This window comes from Rhipicephalus sanguineus, chromosome 1, assembly GCF_013339695.2.
Source record: "Rhipicephalus sanguineus isolate Rsan-2018 chromosome 1, BIME_Rsan_1.4, whole genome shotgun sequence".
NCBI lineage: Eukaryota > Metazoa > Arthropoda > Arachnida > Ixodida > Ixodidae > Rhipicephalus > Rhipicephalus sanguineus.
This window is the reverse complement of record NC_051176.1, coordinates 290,442,241-290,461,320: the sequence shown is the minus strand read 5'-3', so window position 1 is coordinate 290,461,320 and position 19,080 is coordinate 290,442,241. Positions and strand designations below refer to the sequence as shown.

The window sequence follows — 19,080 nt, the reverse complement described above, 5'->3', positions numbered from 1 at the left end:
AGGTTTACGTTACAGAACACCAGATGGTCAAAATTTCCGGAGCCTTCCACTACAGCGTCTCTCATAATCATATCGTGCTTTTGGGACGTAAAACCCCAGATATTATTATTAACTGAAAAAAAAAAGCTCAGGGAATTTTTTTGTAGCGAGTCTTCCACCACGCTGTTACCATTGGTGTGCAAATGCCATTGGTTTGCAAATAGCTGATTAACTCATCATTTTGTTCCAACTTTGTGTTGTGTTGCCAGCTCTAAAAATTTTCCTTTTGTTCACTCCAACTTAGCTAATGTGCTTATTCCTTGAATAACAGAGAGCTGAGCTAGTGCGTAGGTATTCGTGTTGAAAAGCCAGGGCGTGCAAACGCAGACACAAGTGTGTGTTTTTAACATGCTTATTCTTGTTGACAGGTAGGGCTGCTAAAATTTGTACCACCTCCATTTGAACATATATGAGTAGCTGTCTCTCACCATAAGCACCCTCTAGGAATACGAGGTCTTAATAATTAAATCTGGAGAACAACATTGACCAAAGAGTTATTCATTATTTTTAAGACGCGAAAGTTGGGCGTATAGTGTACAAACAGGACCACTGAGCACATTTTCCCAGTGACCTATGTGCACCAGTAATGTGCAGTTGCAATGGAAAAATATTAGCATGAGTGACTGGTGGCCGGAGCAGCAAAACTGCGACATGCGTCCCTGTTGCTCCCGAGCACACCGATAGCGAGAGTGCCAAACACATTTCATTTCCCAAAGCAGGGATGGCCAGCTGAAAGCAGCCCATCTTGCTGTTGGCCCATCCGAAAGCCCACATCCTAAATAAACTCTTGTGCATTCCTTATTGGCAAACGTAGCTGTGCACATAATTTCCGTTTTGTTTTTTTCACTGGAGTTGCAAGCAACCATATCTTTATCGCAGTTGCCCCAAAAAAGCTGTTTGTTGGAGTGCTTTCTGCCAGCCACCCCTGCTTTGGAAAAAATGGAATGTGCTTGGCACTCTCGCTATGGGTGTGCTCGGGAAAAACAGTGTTATGTCTCGCAATTTTGCTGCTCTGGCCACCAGTAACTTGTGCTTATCTTTTTCTGCTGCGACTGTAGGCTAGTCTTTGCAATGTACCGCAGCTGTGTTGGGGCTTTTCTGCCTCAACTTTCTGAGCAATGTAGAGGTTATAATTTCCTGAAATTTTTATATGGCTGAATTTTTTGTAGTGTGCGTTTTGATGTGCTTGCACTGTTATTTTGCGCTGTTATTTTACGATCAAATAGCAGCATGTGCAGACCTGACTGTGCCCCTAGGCCAGGCAGGGTCCAACCCAACTTTTGCTTATGTGACTCCATGTAGTGCTCTAGTTTGAACATACTCAATATAGAAATGTACTTGAAGCTTGTAAGAACAGGTCTTTGCAATATCCCGGGAGGGTTACTGTGTAGATTTATTGTATGTGAAAATGAACTCCTATGTTACTGACATGGCATCTGTTTTGTTTTCTTTCCCTTCCCATCCTTCTTTCCACAGAGGCCTCTATATTTACAGTTCCTGGTTGCAAACTTAGTCCAGAGACTTACAATCTCCCCATGTCTGTGATCAAGGCAGCGGCCAAACTGCGATGTTAGCTGTGATAGTATGTCCCCATAGGCACCCAGTCTCCACCACCTGGGCGTCGGCACAACAATAGTCACGCCCTTGGGTCACTTTGTTGAAACGTTGACAGGTTTATCCCTGGAGCGCTTTTTTCATTCCTGCCAACCGGACGGGGCAAACAGAGAAGCAGAGACAGCTCGTCCACTGAACTCAAAAGTTTATATGAGTGTCATCGTGGTCTTGTTGATTGCCTGCTGAAAACATTTTTAAAGAGGTAACTTATTTAAAGACTGCCGAGGCTCGCCAATGTGTGTGCATTTGTGTGATTGTGTGCCGAGTGTGTTTTGATGTGTGAGCATGTGTTTGTGTTGTTAGTGCAAGCTGACGAATCACCCACTTCTCTTCCTGTTGTGGGATGTCTGAGGTGATCAGATAAGTGTTTACATCATGCAGTAAACATCACTTCCTGCCAACTGCAGGGCAACAAATGTGTAGTAGTTACCAGCTTTGTGTGCGTCCCACTTACTCTATGCTTGTTGTCATGAGTGAGCCTGAAGTTTATCAACCATTGCTGTTTCTGTCATCACTGAGCACAAAAAAGAAAGAAAAAAGCTTTCTGTCATCTTTTCTGATACGCAGGCTATTCTGTGTTGGGCGTTGGTGCAAACAGCATGGCTCTTATGTTTTTTGTCTGTTTTCCCCCTCATATCTAAGTCCTTGGTGCTAAAGTCTGGATTTAAGGCTGTTTCTGTGGCTTTGTCATGCATATTCCAAAATCAAGACTGAGTACCATGAAGTTCAGATAAGGCACTGCCTCAGGGAAATTTTTGAGATCTGCCACTAGTGAGGGATGGGGTGCTCAGCTTTGCAGTGTTCAAAAATTGTCATGTGAGCTAAGAAATTTGGTGACATTTCACTCTCATAAGGTTAACGTGGGGTCTAGAACATTTACTAGAAAATCACTTGGCACAGTTAGCTGTATTATCAGGCTCATTTTTCAGAGTTACATACAGACTATGTGGAATATATGTGTTTATAAGCATGATAAAAGAGCTTAGAAAGATGGACGGAAAAATCCGAGCAAAGGAAAAATTCATAGAGCAGACTGGCAGCCATTAGACGTGCAGTTTTCATTATTCTGATAGTTTTTATGGCAGTTCACACATCCAGTGCAAGAACATAACAGGAACTTGCTTTCCACTCAGTTTGCATCAGTGGTAAAAAGGGCAACCTGTTGATATTGCATAGAAGTTTCAGTTCTGTGTTAAAATCATTTTGTTAGTTGTGATGTAAATCGTTCATCAATTTGGTCCCACAATTGCTTAATTCAGTATTTGAGGATTAATCTTTACGCTGCTGGCAGTTCTTGTACATTTTTTTTGCTCGAATCTCTTGCCTAATGCCTGGCATTTTTTGTGTGCTCAGGCTTTTTTTTTTTCTTTTCTGTTAAGTGGCAATTTCATAATGCAGATCCTGCAACAACAAGCAAACAACAGAGTTGACGCATTGAGAGTTCAGCTCTTGGGTGTTCTCCCTGTGTTCCTCACATTAATTTGCTTATTGAAGCTCCATCATACTTCATTTTATCTGGTCAGTGAAGCACATTTGCAGTTAGCCGATTGTCAGCATAGTAGTGCACACCCTGTTGGTGTCACCAGCCCGAGTGTTTTTCTACATCACTGCACAGCCGTCCCCACCTTATAAGCTCGCTTGCCAATCTGTCCTCAGAGAGCAAATCGATCGAATCTTTTATATGGGGCTGCTTTTTTTTTTCTCTCTATCTGTGCCGTCCGTGCAACTTTCTGGGTTTTCTATGCACATGTGTGTGTATGTGCATTTCAAATTCTGCTCATTGCCATTCTATGTGTGCTGTATCCAGTTTGTGGAGCCTACGAACTGCTTCATGACACTAGAGCAAAGCAGCATGATTGCATTTGCTAGTGGCATCGCTCTCAATCGAACACCCATGCATTTGCACACTTGGACAGCATTACATTCGTAGAGTGTTTTGGGTGGTTAGCCTAACTGTGCCTACATGGTACAAATTTAAAGACTGCAAGGGTAAGCATTGGGTGTGTAAAAAGGGGCATACCATACTTCGTGTCACTTCTTTGTTAATATTTAGATATGTAAGGCTGAACGCTAGGTATGAAGGTTACTTGTCCCTTCACTTAAAGAAGTAGGTGAAGAGATAACCATGACATGATTATGAAATGCGGTGTAGTGGGGGGCTGAAGGTTAATTTGATCACCTGGGGTTCTTTAAGGTGCGCATAAATTGGGTTTTCTTGCATTTCGCCCCATCGAAATGCAGCGGTATTAGCCTAAAATCAAACCTGCATCCTAAAGCTTAAACAATAGGTGTAACATTAAGAGATAAGAAGACAGCAGAGTGTATCAGAAAACAAATGGGTGTAGATGGTGTCCTAGTTGACATCGAGCAAAGAAAAAATGAAAACAGCAGATTGTATCAGAAAGCAAACGGGTGTAGCTGGTGTCCAAGTTGACATCGAGCAAAGGAAAATGGTCCTGGGCAGGTCATGCAATGCGAAGGACAGATAACTAAAAGTGAATCAGAGGTACGTAGTGGGTACCAAGGACGAGAAATGGAGCTGTGGATGGCAGAGGGTTAGGTGGGTTGATGAAATTAAAAAAATTTGCATGCACAAAATGGAATCGGCTCATGCATAACAGGGTAATTTGGAGATCATTCGGAGGCCTTCATCCTGCAATGGATATTAGTATGGTTGCCGAAAAATTGAAGACTTATGTAGGATCACAAGGTGCTTCATATTTTCCATTAATGTAGTACACATTCAAAGCTGTTTTGAACCTGGACATATTGAATTGTCTGTCAAACACTGAAGCAGCAGTAAGGGAGGGGAGTTATTCTTGGGGCTAGATCAGGGTATGTGCAATGTTTCTGAAAGGTTAAAAAGTACATTCCAAGCAGGCAGGGGCGTAGCCAAGGGGGGGTTGGGGGGGGGTTCAAACCCCCCCCCGAAATTTTTCAATTTTGCTTGCGTATATAGGCACGCACACATACAAACGCACGAACATACATAAAGTATGGTTGAACCCCCCCCCCCCCGGAAAAAATTTCTGGCTACGCCCCTGCAAGCAGGGGAGTGCAAGCAAGTACAATGTGCACCTAACCAAACTGTACATGCCTATAATTCGGTAGAAAGGTCAGACTGTTGTAAAATGTGCGTACACAGAAGTGGTGTCTATCCAGTCTCAGTCAGCCTGATCTGTATACTGTGGTTAAAAACTATCATAGTACGCTGTTATGATCATAGGCGTGCACAGGGTTCCCCATCGGGGGGGGGGGGGGGCGAAGGTTCATCGCAGCGCCCCCCTCCTACTATGTACGAGGCAGATTTTGCGCCCCCCCCCCCCTCAGGTGACAGGGAGGGCTGCCCCTCCCCCGTGCGCACGCCTATGGTTATGATAGTTTTTTTAGGAACGCAGCTCCTTAGGCCCGCCATCGCCGTCGAAGCTCCCTTCTCTTAAGCATTGCTTTAGGTTGCAGTGGCCGGTGATTTAAGAGAAAATGTTTAGGCCTTGAGCGGTTCGGTTCTAGCGCACCAGAAATTCGAGGTTAAAAGAAATAAGCTCTGTGCAGAACTGGTTATAATGGTCGTCTTCACTTTCACCACCTTTATCGTAGGTTGTGAAATGACAACCATCATTCTAGCGCACTACGGGCGCTTTGTCGAAGGTAGTAGCAGACGCTCTCCCCACCCAGCGCCGGCGCAAAAAGACAACGAAACGCCGCGCGCGGCGTTCCGTCGCCGCCGTCGAAGCTCCCCGCCGCATCACTGCTCGCTCCCCTCTCCCTGCGCTGCGCGCGCCGCACAATCACTCGCTCAGTCGTTGCTGCCACCGAGCGCAGCAGACGCTCTCCCCACCCGCTCCCCACTCTACCGCCTTCATGAAAGCCAGTAGCGAGATCAGGCGCTTAGTCGTTTGCGTCCCATTTCTAAGGAGCTTCGCTCATCGGTTGTATTCGTACACGGAACAACTGCTAGTTTCTCCGGACACTGCACGCAGCTGTCAATTTCCACATTTCTCAAAACAGGCGCATATGACAAGGAGTCTAGGATAATCTGGCTATTAAATGTAAGACGTAGAGTAACGCTTTTATTACCACTTCCCGGAACAGGCCCGATGTCGCAGGCCATCTGATAAGTCGACACATCTTATCTTACGAAGGCCATATATGTAATTATCTTTTCTTTCATGCTAACTTTCATTTTGAGCTGCTGTTGGTGAAACTTGTCCTCCATAATCATTCCGTCGACCGTCCAGTGTAACGAGGCGTACTCGCGAAAGATCGTTCATAAAAAACCGGCCATTTTCTCATGCTGCTTTGCCCGTCATTTTACTACTATTCACTTTCGTGCACGTCTTGGACATACCGCTTCCATTGGGTGTTGTCATTGCCTTGGCGCCGCGCTACGTGCACTTTGTCTCTAGTCCGGTCTTTTTCTCTCTCTCTCTCTCTCATTTGCCACAGAAGCGGTTATTGTCGAGGCTTCTTGCAGGCTGTTGTGACAGGGATGCAACAAAAAGTACGTCATCGCCTTACTTGGCGGCACCTTGCTTGCCTGCCTTAGGCCGAACTGCCTAGTAAAGCCTCTTCGCGCTGCCCCCGCCCTGCCCATCGCCCGCCGTCTAAGCAGCAAAATACGCAATGAAGAACGGTTTTCCCATTTCACGGGAGGTACAAGATTTCCGATGCGACTCGGTAGCCAATTATCAGCGTTATCTATGCGGTCTTCTTGAGATTGACCCTATATGTTGAGGAATAAAAGCGTAACACCTATGGTCACATAGGCAACGCGTGATGTCGATACAGTGACGCGATCTTGCCGCTGCAGCGAAACGTGGCGAAACACGCTTGGCGTTGACATGCATGGTATCGGCGCATCTTGGGCCACGTTTCCGGTGAAATGATCCAGCATGCTGTCCTCACGCGTCAAGTTAGTTCCAAAAATATGTCCCCTTAGCAAATCCCACTCGCGTGTGCATATAATTGCTCAACTTTCCTTTATTCGGTGGCGTGTGCCCCGTATGCCTCTGTCAGCAGCGATGGCAGCATTAACAGAAAATAATTGGGCGAAGTTCGCAGCTTCTGCTTTAAAGGGATACTAAAGTGAAACGTGAAATCAGTTTAGACATAAATTATTCTGTGAGTGCCGTAATATGTTAATTATTAGAAGAAGCAATAAAGGGGTAACTTTCATGCTTGAATTTCGCTCTGAAACCTTATCACATCAACGTTGGTGTGACGTAACGAATCTCTTATTGCGTATTTTGGTCACCTTGGTTCAATGAAGGTTTCTGAAACTTGCGATGTTAAGTCTTTGTGTCCCTTCGGACACTACGGGAATCATTTTTAGCGACAAACGATTACGTAGGCCCTAGGAGACGCCGTCCAAATCTATGACGTCACGGCGAGCTGGCGCGGCAACTTCGAGGCGTCGTCGCCACCCGTATTTTCCCTTTGCGTGTTTTCTCGCCTTAAGAGTGACGATTTCGCTATTGTGAAAGTATAATTTTCTCGTTTGAGAAAAATAGTTTTTCTCTTCAGTGTCCGTTCTTCGGCTGAGGGGTTCAGCAGTATTTTTTCCTCTCTCTCTGTCCCCCTTGTTGACGCTTCGTCGCATGGGCACTGCGACGATGATCGGTGTATTCAAAAACTTCGCAACAACAATTTCTATAGGACCTGTTGGCATGTGCAGACAGCGTAGAGGTAGGATATGGCTGTATGGATCGAGAGAGAGGCAGAACGGGAAGTCGCAGCTATATACCGCTAGCGCGAGCGTTAAGTCCGTGGAAAGATCCGACGCAGTCGCGAGCTGCATTCATTTTTTTCTTCGCCCTGGGGCAGAGGTCGAAGTGGGACCATTACCGACATCTGTTGTAACTCGATGTGCGAGTCCTGGGATGCTGGACACTGTACCCCGACATATATTTTCAAATTCGGCACCTTGTCAAAGCCAGCTGTGGCGCAAGCATTGCAACCGTCCTTGTCTGCGGGATGTGGAGCTTTTGCGGCGAAAGTGACCAACTGTAAAACTAGGTGCACTGTTCATATTGCTGTTCATATGACATTCAGTAACATTTTGAGCTGGACTTATGATACGTTACGCGCTGTCGCACGTTTGAACCTATAGTGGCTTTGTGGATGGGTGTTCGTTCGAGAAAATGCGGGCGCTGACCATGTATAATGTTGACCATATACTTCTCAAACACGGCCCTTCATCGGAGTGGTTTATGACATAGCTGTTACGGAGCTTTCCACAGCAGCTGGCTGCCATTTTGATTCTCCTGGGCACCTTTCGTGGTTGAATCTCGTGTTCTAGTAGGGAAAGTGGTCGACCTTATACATTGGGTCACACACGAGCACGTCAAGCTTGGCGGGATAGAACGGTCCTGGACAAACTTGGGGTCGTGAAATACTGGTTGCTGGAATACCACGGTCTACACGATGAGGCCGTCGCGTTTGCCGTGCGTCCAACTTAGCCTACCCTGCTGTAAACTGAAGTTTCCTACACTCCGCTGTTATTGAGATACTGTTTCCCGCGAGCGCCTGAAACCTGTATTCTTGTGCTTAGTATGTAGAGCGCTTGTAACGAGTTGCGGTGCCCTCGTTGAGCCCACTTGATGTCGGCTTGTAGTGCTTGTTGTGGCCTCGAGTGTTGAGCACTTGCCGCGACCTTTCGAGCCGCGCGCGAAAAGAATACGGTCATTCTTGGAGAAGAAAAAAAAAAAAAAAGTGAATGCTCAAAAAGTGAATGCCTCGGTGCCGTGAGCAAGGCTGTCAAACAGGCCGATGTGACTTTCCGTGTTCGGGAGGCACCCCGGGCTAACAAATTTGTTGTGTTCATTGCGGCGACATGTAGTCCGCTCGTTTTATGGTAGCCGTACTTCGGTGTGCTTCATGTTGCCTTGACCTACGGCGCAACGGGTCCGAGCTGTGGCTCGACATCTATTATGTAATCTTTTGTAAGTGTTATGGCGTTCACCAGAGGCAACGGCAAAAGCCACGGCTAGGTTGTGTGTCACGTGGGGTCTGCATTGTCCTGGATATCTGGCGTATATCTCCCGTTTTCGTCACTTGGGATAATTTGTGTTAAATGAAGCACTGGATGTAAATTTAGAAGCCGCCCCCCCTCCATTTTATTTTTAACGAGGCATTTATGAACAGCTCGTAAAAAGCTCATCTCCGTCACTGTTGGCTTTATGAAAATTGCGTTTGTGTAAAGCCTTCGTACCAGCTACGCGTGAAAATAAATCGTGGACCACGTGCGTCGTATATACCTGTAGCGTGCAGGGCTTTAGTCCGGTGTTGTAAACTCGAGTACAAATCGCGTTCTGCTTTAAACGAATTTTGGTTGGTGAGGTTTTCCAGCTAGGTGCGGCGTGGTATAAATCGCCGTAGGTTAGAGCAGCGGTCTGCAGGATATCGCACGAGTTGTTTTGCGGGAACCGTAAAGAATGTGTATAGTTTCCGCAGGCTTTTGTCTTTCATTTTCTGCCGCTGGTGTAGCCAGTGCAGCGACGCGAATCGTTCAAGAAGCAGCGAGGGCCTCGGTAGCCCCGTGTTCAAGGCAACCTGAATGGCCGCGCTCGTTGCATACGGCACCTTTCATTCCCCGTGCACATTTGCTCATTGCGTATTGGTTGGAGTGTAATGGATCTGCTCATTGGTCTGAAAAGATGTTACGTTGTGATAACGGCGTGCTTGTCCCGCTATTTAAGGGTCGTGGCACTCCTTTCAGCACAGTGCTGTGTGTGCGATGAAGTATATATTATACTATGTATACCCTGTGGAGAGAACTCGTCGTTTTAAGTCATGTTGCTCGTTTACCATCTGTTTACCATCTGGCTGTTTTGTTCCTTGACAGCAGCGAACTCGTAGGGGAGGGAGGGGGGATTCTTATGCTGTATGCTTCATGTTTCACATATCCAGTATGTGGTCAAATACACAGTGGCTGGTCACCGTATCTTGCCCGTCCCGTGTGTCGTGTCTCATTTCCCAGCGGATACAGAACACGTGGATCGCGGTGTCGACTGGCTTTTGAAGAGGCCAGCGCTGGTGGGCTTTCTTCGCGTTAATGTGCTGCTTTGCGAGAATAAGCGGCTGATACAAAAGGTAAGACAGGCCGACCATCGTCAGTGGGCCGTAGCACAAGCACGCGTGACGGTAAGATCCGTCATTGTAAAAGGTATACAATACTTCAGTTTACCCGTCGGCTCAACATCTTATTACGAGAAATCTCAGTACTGTATGGCCTGCTTTATTTGTTCGGCACAGCGAAATGAATCCGACAGACAATAAGGCCAAGGAAAGCATAGGGGACGTTGTCTGTAACTGTGGTGTAATTATGATTTAAGTTGACGTCATAATTACTACACTGCACGTCCCGTATGCTTTCCTTGGCCTAATTGTCTGTTGGATTAATTAAGTTCTAACAAAGAACTAAGTCCCTCTAAAAATTATAATTTCGTTCCGCTTGATGTGTGGGTATCTATCGCGAAAAAAAACGCTAGTGGCATTGGCGTGCGCAGTTTTCCAGTTCTCTATTAGGGGGAGCCAAGTTTGATCAAACACCCCCGCCATCCCGTACCCTAACAAGCGCTAGATAATGGCAAATCATCACTGGTTTCATTTAGTTGAAATGAACCACTTTTTTTTAAACAATAATTGGTTCTTGTTACGTGATGTGAGAAAGAGGGCAGAACGAGTACAGAGAGAGAAATAGAAAGGGAAGAAAGAGCAAAGAAGATAGAAAGAGAGAGAAAGAAAGGGAAGGAAAGTAGACAGACAATAAAAAAAAAGATGGAACAAAGAGCAAGCATAGCCATGTGTAGAGTGTACTAGAACACGGGAGTGTTCGGAACGGCCGCAGCACCAACGTACAGAAAGTGAAGCACAAACGGTCAATCCACCTGCAGCGCTGCGATCGGTAGTCTGCAATGTGTCGTCGTTTAAGATTTGCGCGCGGCTCCGGCAAAGTGGTGCAGGGGTAGAATGCCCGCTTCCCACTCAAAAAGCCCGGGTTCGAATCGCAGTTATAGATGGTGGGTTTTTATTCTTACTGTCACCTTTTACAGCTGTGTTGGTTTTTTTACTTTCGTTCTTAAAACTAGCTTCTTTTGCTACGTATTGCTACAAAAAGTAACGTAAAATGTGAAATCTTGTTTCGAGTATCGTCTTCGCGAAAATCTTGGAGGCCATACTATACGTTTTTGTTCAATCCCGGGCGGTGGCTCTGCAAATAACTGCGCTCGCTCTCAAATTTCTTCTATTTTACTTCACATTTTGCGTTACTTTTTGAACCAAGACGTAGCAACTTAAGCTAGTTTTAAGAAACAAAGGAAAACCAATACAGCTACAAAAGGTGACGCTAAGAATAAAAACCCAACATCTGCAGCTGCGATTCGACCCCGGGCCTTTTGAGTGGGAAGCGGGCATTCTACCACTGCACCATTTCGGAGGAGCCGCGCGACGAGACATTGCAGACTACCGATTAGAGCTGTGCACGGGCCGTATTTCCGTGCCCGAGCCCGGCCCGGGCCCGCTGACTTTGTCGAAGGCCCGCCCGAGCCCGACGGCAAAGGCCTGTGAGCCCGCCCGGCCCGGCCCGACGTACGAAAATACAATCCCGGGCCCGGCCCGGCCCGACTTCTTGAAGGCTCGCTGCGAAAACAAAACATCGTTTTCCGGTAATTTGGCATTTTATTGAGCATATCAAATATAATCAAACGACACACGACGAACAGCCTCTATTACACAGATTACAAATTGTCGTGCGAAAACAGCGAGCAGTCCAACGATTCCGGCTTCAACGAAGTGCGGAGCTTTTGCATTATGTAGCCCGCCGAACTGAAACGTTCTCTGCGTGCACTCGTCGCCGGAATTGCTAATATATTTTTTGCCAGCCTGGCAAGCTTGGGATATCTCTGATGCTTGTTTTTCCAGAAGACCTAAACTTCAGATGGACAGGAGGGCGATTCCATAGAGAGATAATCGGAGAGCTCGTCTTTTGTAACTGCTACATTCTTCCCACTGTCGCTCCACACTGCAATGGAAAGGAAAAGCGGTAAAGCCAGGCCTCGGAAAGTCTCAAGTTCTAGCCATCGCCGATGGGGGGCGAAAAAATCGACCCCGTCGCAGCTAACAAACAAACCATAGTGACTCCGTTCAAATCTGCCCTCGGCAACGCCAAAAAATCCGCCAGAGGCGCCGTAATAAAAGCAATATTTAAGAGAAATACAGCTATCATTGCCGCATAAAAGTGCTTTTTCTTGTGTAACTGAAAGTAATGTTTGAATGATGAGTAAATTTGTTGTTTAGTGATTGAAAACATCTCTGCCTTGTCGCTCACCGCTGACGGCCAGCGCGCGGTAGCGAGCAAGCGAACCGTCGCTGTGACCAGTGACGAAGCGCAAAAAGTGCCCCGCTGCGTCTCGGGCTCTCGGGTGCCGCAGATAATGCGCAGAATATGCGCAGTTATCGTCCGATGGTTGGCAGCTGGTTTGTTGCTCCCCGTTTTCTTGCGAATTCTATCGTTAATGTTGTCTAAAATACGCATGAAAGTTCTTTAATTCACCGATGTAATCATATTGCAATTATGGTGGGCAGTCGGTGTGCTACTGTATGGTGCCGCAGGAGCTGCGATACCAGCGAAGGCGTCAGTTTCCACAGGTTCCTCGACGATGGCAGGTACACGTACTTTCAAGCTCAGCGTTTTTCTTTCTGCTTTGTGACCTCGTTAGCATATCACACTTCACTGTTCTCGCTTTTGAGTTGTATGCTAACACGCGTGGACAAAGCTGCTATTTCACTTGTACTTGCAAGGTCTGGTGGCCTCAAATGAACGAGTGAATTATGCGATGGCATGAGCACGACTTGGCCAGACTGTTGATGAAGCCTACTTTTCAGCGGCGATGTCACAATAAGAGAATGACCGGTATAGAAAATCGTTTCTCCCTTCTCTGTATTTCTGCACTTCTTTGAGGCCTTGCATATATCCCATTTATGGGTTGTTTCATCGGTATCACGTGTTAAAATGCTCATGTTTTCTGCCATTCTGTAGGCATCCACTATAGGCACCCTGCAATGCAGTTTCCGAGATACGATGGTAGCGCCAGAAAACACAGCCTAGCGAGTGGACGCAGCAAAATCGAGTGTCTATCCTCCGCATCCTCTATGTCAGAAACGCTCCTTGACTTGAACGTGACTTGCCATCGCCTCAATGCAGTGAGTTTGAAACGCGTTTGTAGCGTTTCTGCTGCCTTGGCACAGCCTGAAAAGAGCGCGTTCTAAACGCGTTTGTGCTGCATTGAAGGCGGTGGCAACATCCCTGAGGTGATTACGAACGCACGTAGGAAGCGTTCGTTGAAAGAGGCGCCCAGAAGGGAGACACTTGAGCGCGTCGATGTGTCCAGCGAGCGTTTCATTTTCTTGGTATCCCTGGCGGCTGGTGCCCTCAACACTCAGGCGTTCGATAAGAGCTCCATCGCGCCCTCTGGTCAGTGACGGGTGCCTATAATGTGATTTTGCGTGAAACTGCTTGGTATTCTCAGCCTGACCGCAATACGTTGTAATAACAACAAACCCGGGGGTCTTCAGGCGTACTCGTTGAAAGCAAGTACTAAAAACTGTAGCAAAAAAAAATGCTGATGCTTTACGCCTGTCCTACAATACAAGTTGGTTATTGTGAGCGCTAGCTGACGGTTAAAACGGGCAACAAACGTCATCTAATTTGTTTTGTCTCTTTGAAGTACCGCGAAGGCTAGTCGTTTACGAGCTCACGATGTCTGAACAAGGGCCTTTTACCGCTTGCTCACTGTCAATAAAGATTATCGTTTCTTCTACTCACTCGTGAATTGTTCTTACTGGTGCCAGTTGCCAATGTATGCCTTTCGGTTCCATGTAACCTTCGTACGCACAGGTACTGCGTTCCGAAGGGCGCTTTGGCATGCTGCTCGGCGCATCGACGCGCTCAAAACAAGCGGGCGAAAGATAACGAGACCTCCGTAGCCTTACATGAGTCCCGGCCTCTTTCGTCCAGTTCTGTTTAAAAAGGATAGAATAAAAAACCAGCCGAGGCACCTGCGTATGCGCATACGCACCAGGTACGGAATAAAAAAGGCAGCCATTTGCTTTTTTCTACCTAAATAAACAATAAATTTTGTTTTCCGCTTCCTGTTTACGCAGCGCCATCTCTTGGGTGCCTTCGGTAGTTGCTACCGCTGCTTATCTTTCGTACCGTTGTCAAGGCTACAGTTTCCCTTCTCTAAACTGGTTCTTTATTCTATGGTAAAGCGCGGTCGCGGGAAAGGCGCTGCATGCGTGCTGGAAAACAATTCCCGCTCATTCTCTATATTTCGGGCTTGAGTCGGGCTTGGCGCCGGGCCCGAGCCCGGCTTGATAAAACTCCAAGTAGCCCGAGCCCAGCCCGGGCCCGAGGTGAAAATACGTCGGCCCGCCCGAGCCCGGCCCGCGGGCCGGGTCGGGCTCGGGCTTTCGGGCTACCCGGAGCCCGTGCACTCCTCTACTACCGATCGCAGCGCAGCAAGAGGATTGACCCTGTTTGGGCTTCACTTTTCGAAGCTCGTTCCGGGCGCTCCCCTGTTCTAGTACACTCTAGCCCACTCTAGCCATGTGTAATGTAGTCATAGGCGTGCATGCGCACGGGGGGGGGGGGGGGGAGCGCCCCCCCCCCAGTCACCTAAGAAGAGGGGGGTGCAAAGTCTGCCCCATACATTGACTTAATAGGGAGAGGGGGCGACGCGATGAACCTTCGCCTAAAGTTTACCTTCGCCCCCCCTGAAGAGGAACCCTGCGCACGCATATGAGTATAGTATAGTATACAAATGGGTGGTTGTCAATAGAGTTTTAACAAGTTACGGAAATACGGTAAGGCAGTGCGGTGGCTTTCCTCCTTTCCCGCTGGTTGTGCTTTTGCCGATCCCCGTTCCAGCGCCTTTTCCTTTCCTCAACCTCTCCTCCTCCTCCTTCCAGTGACAATGCGCACTCCAAACGACAGGTGTCTCGTTAACAATGTGTAGGCTGCAGGGTAACAGTGAGGCGTGACAACCCCACAGTAATTTTTGAAAAAGGTCGACGACCTGGAAAGGAGGAGCGGTGTCGTCATACGGTAGCGTATTTGCGTACCGTATTTCCGTAACCAGCTAAAACTCGGGTCACAGCATAGATGGTGGGCACCTAGCCAGGACCAGCTAGGCGCGACTGTGTGCAAGCTGCGCCATTTTTTTTTTTTTTTCTCACGGAAGGGGACTTTCCCGCATGCATTTGGGAGAGGGAGAAGTGGGATTAGGAGGGCGCCACGCAGAGCGAGTAGAAACTAACTGTCGGATGCTGTCGCGCGCTTTCTCCCGTGATTCCTTGTCGCGGCAGTCGTGCGAGGTCGCCGCTCGCAGCTCAGCTCCCTTTTTTAACGTAATGGCTGCCGTAAAACAGAAAAACCTGGCTGTTTTTTCCGCAAAGCTGGCGATAATATCAACACAGTCGAACGTACAAAAAAGAAGTCAAGTCACCGCTGCGTACAGAATCCCAAGAGGTACGCCGAGTATCATATTGAAAACCAACGCCAACATTAGGCCCTTGGCGGACTAGCGGCTTCCGGAGCCCGAGCACGCCCAGCTGCGTATTAAGAGATGTTCAGTCGCTCTTTGCATCGATACCGTATTTTATCGCCTACAAGCCGCGCCTGCATATAACCCGTAGCCCCAACTACAAACCGCGGAAAAATAAAAAAAAATAGCCGCGTATTGCCGTAAGCCGCCTTTATTGCATTATCGTCAAACATTGCCATAAAGCTACCTCGCGCAGCGAAAATACGGTAAATTCTTTAAAAGGTTTATATGAATTATTCGATATATCGAACTAATTCCCGTTTTTTAGCGACTTCGATATATGCGGGTTCGACTGTATGTATGTATGTATGTATGTATGTATGTATGTATGTATGTATGTATGTATGCATGCATGTATGGGAAAGTCACAGTGAAAAACGTAACATTTATTCTGAGCTTTCAGCTGGGGACCGGCCTTTATCAAAGATGACATTATGACATTGCGTTCGGGTTTCAGTACAGATTCTCGCAATACAGACATAGATGCACACACCGTCGCGATTCATTGGAACGGGACAAGGGGAGGGGCCAGAACAAGAGCAAAAAAGAAAAGAAAGTGAGAGAGGGAGAGACATACATACTGACATACAGTGTCGCAATTTGTTAGAACTTGACAAGAGGCGGGGTCAGAACACACAAACAAACAAGAAATAAATAGCAAATGGGTAGCCAGCGCTGTCCAGGTGGCGCGCCTAAAATGTACAAGCTGCGCCGCCCTGGCGAGCTAGCCGAGAAACATCTAGTAATACAGAGCCGCCGCGAGGCGTACGACGGCACGTTTCAACGTGCCCTCACATACCTCGTGGCACGTTCAAACGCATGCTGAACGTCATTCGACACTACCGCGGCTTTTGCTCGATGTGCGTCGTTTTGTTGGTGCTTTGTAACGCTCAAGACTAGCGAAGATCGGGACACTTCGCTGCGCTGTGGCGCAGCGGGCGAGCAGCGATGCCACCGATTATTATCCGCTGCGGTTTCAGTGATGTGATGTGTGCGGACGGGTACCTTCGCGAGAGTGTGCTGTCGAAAGGACGGAAGCTGTCCAATGCGAAGTATGTCTATGACGTGGAAGAAGCTGTTTTTCGCAGAGACAGCGATTGTGACCTTTCGCCAAAGTGTCAAGCACCGTACGATGTAAACTTACAGGTAAGTGTGTTCAAACTGCGCTAGCAAGCTCGACGGTATGTGCATTGTGCTCGTTGTGCGCCCACTTTGAAATAAAATTAGAGCCTCAGGCAGCACTGAGAACGTTCAGCCCAGTGAGTGACAGCTGTTTTGAGCGAGCATGTCACATTTACGTAATCTGTAGTTACAGCTCTCGCACTATATTGCAGAAGCTGTTTCGCTGCGCTTTCCTTCACGGTGTTTTTAACGGCTTGCATGTGCCCACTCAATTCTCGTATCGCAGTATTTAAAAAAACGTTTTTGAAGCTGACGGTCAAGCGTGAAATAAATGTAAAAAGGCCGGTGTAAAGCGGACATCAGTGGTGTTAGCGGAAATACAAACATGTCGCAGGTCTCGTGCTTTAACGACGTCGACTGGCCATCGTCCGCAGACCGTTTGCAAACTTGCGATCGGCCGTCGTCTAAGCCTGATACTTAAAAAAATGCCTTTGAGGGACCTAGTGGTAATTGACTTCGTGGTGGTTCTGAGTTTGACATGCAGTGTGTGATCAGCAATGGAACATGCGTAGACAACACGGTTCTTTAGCGGTCATGGATTTGTAACCGGTCTAGAGCTGTGCACTAGACAGTGACGTATAATACCGTTTTACTAGAATGTAACGCGAGCTTTTTTTTTTCTAGATTTTTGCAACCTAAAGTCGACCCTCGCGTTACAATCGAATACCGAAATTCTATTTTTTCTTCCTGGACGTAATGAAATGTCACCCCGGTGTTACAATCGTGGTCATGTTACAGTCGAGCAAATACGGTGTGTGTAATGTACGGCGCGATGCTTACGCAACCTAAGCTGTCATGTGCTTTCTTTACCTTTTTCAAGGCCATTTTCAAATAAAAGATTTGTGATGTTTTCCAGAGCGCCAACCCATGTGCATCGGTGGAAAGCAAAGCCGACGGGAGTCAACTATGCTCTGGACAAGTTTTTTTCAGTTATTAAAGACATTTTTGATTGTGGCATTTGTGAATACAACAATACCGCCGGTCTCGACGCTTCTTTTTCCTCGTTTCATGAACGCGCACGGGGGCACGGTTCATGTTAGCAGCCACTCGTATTTGTTTGTATGCCCGAGTGTTTCCGGCCGTGCCCGGCAGGGCGGCACACCCTGTCCGCGGAAACTCCAGCGCTGGTTCCCCATAGACAGGGCGAAAGAAACAGGGCTACGTGTGTGGTTCGGGAAAAAAAAATGTTAACGAGTGACAAAGGCAAGAACGCGATCGCCGCGTTAAAAGGGGATATCCATACACTTCGGGATGAAAGGGAAATATGATCACGGATGCCGGATGTCAACGCACAGCGTGTGTGTCTTTGTTCAGCGTGTTATCTTGTAGAAGCGCGCCGAAAGTCGTTTGCCCACCCGTGCACCTGAGGGATGGGGTTCGGTGTGGCTATTGAAGTCGACCGCTTACCTCGGAGGCCTTGCAGGCGCTGGCCGCACTCATCAAGGACCGCCCGCAAAGTCACAGATGCGGCTCGCCGGTGCGCAATATTGAGAACAGATGCAGGATATAATAGGACTTTTTGGGGGCCTAGTTGGTGCATACTGACAAAAATTACCTAGTGTTTGTTCCTTGTGTACCTTCCTTGTGTGCCGTGTTTGTATCGCGCCAAGCAATTCTTTTTGCCAGGATGAAGGATAGGCGGAATGAGGGAGTACGTCAGACATTTCCTTCAACAAATGAGCCATTATATATAAGATGCACACACACGTATACACATACATATATCCGTGTATATATACATATATAATCACGCACACACATACATATATATACACACACGTACGCATAGAAATCAACAACCGATGTTCAAGCGACCGCCAAAGGGTTACAAGGTTACATCATCTGTATACACGGAGGAAGGAGCACGCACGCAGATTCACAAAGGAATGATAATGAAATGACGAAAATAAAATTAATGAAGGAAATATGTTACTTTCTACACCACTACCCGTAATCACGTACACTACAGAAATGAAAGGAATATGCATTCTTCAAATTCTGCATTCCGAACATACACATGAGTTTTTTGGGCATCGGTCACTTAGTTGCCTGCGGAATTGGATTTTTCAAGTTCGTTGCAGGCCATACACGATAGTCGGCCAACGCTTTCATTTATGCCACCAGAGACACTGTTAAACTTGTGGATTAGGTACGAGTCACGGGCCTCCCGGTCATAGTGTGTTTTGAAATTGGATTGAAGTACCACAGCAGAAAATGTGTGGAAGGGGTGGCCAAGGTTATTAACATGTTTGGAGATAGGAAGGTGTGACAGGGACTTTACGTGTGCTCTTTGACGGTGCAAAACCACGTTAGGTACAGAAAGCTTTCTGAGAGGAGCGAGGGAGGATCAGTACATCGAGTTTGAAGAAAAAGAAGAACATGGCTTTTGCCTTCAAGTCGTCGTAGGCGAATGCAAAGGAACCCCGCGAGTTTTTCACTGCTCCCTAAATGCGAGAGGGTGCAGTAAGGGGTTTTCGGCGGCGTACAAACGGAAGGCCCATATACAGGTTCGCTAAAAGGAATATGAAGTTTGTTGTATCATGTGGTCCCCCGTTGAACGCACTTTGGGACACTTCCACGGAAGCTCGGTTTGAAGCAGATCTCCATCTTCCAGGCAGATCAGCGCATGAGCATACGATAC

At 47.3% G+C, this 19,080-nt stretch overlaps 1 protein-coding gene across 2 annotated transcripts in view; it reads left to right on the top strand.

Annotated features, from left to right (window-relative positions):
- Positions 1 to 3,631, top strand: part of LOC119379248 (cyclin-dependent kinase 14) — a 150,646-nt gene extending 147,015 nt beyond the window's left edge. For both annotated transcript variants that reach the window (XM_037648493.2, XM_049411915.1), the window contains one exon: positions 1,516 to 3,631. In XM_037648493.2, coding sequence (XP_037504421.1) covers positions 1,516 to 1,613 — 98 coding nt within the window. In that variant the 3' untranslated portion in view covers positions 1,614 to 3,631. The remainder of the gene's footprint in view (positions 1 to 1,515) is intronic.
- The last annotated feature ends 15,449 nt before the right edge of the window (positions 3,632 to 19,080 follow it).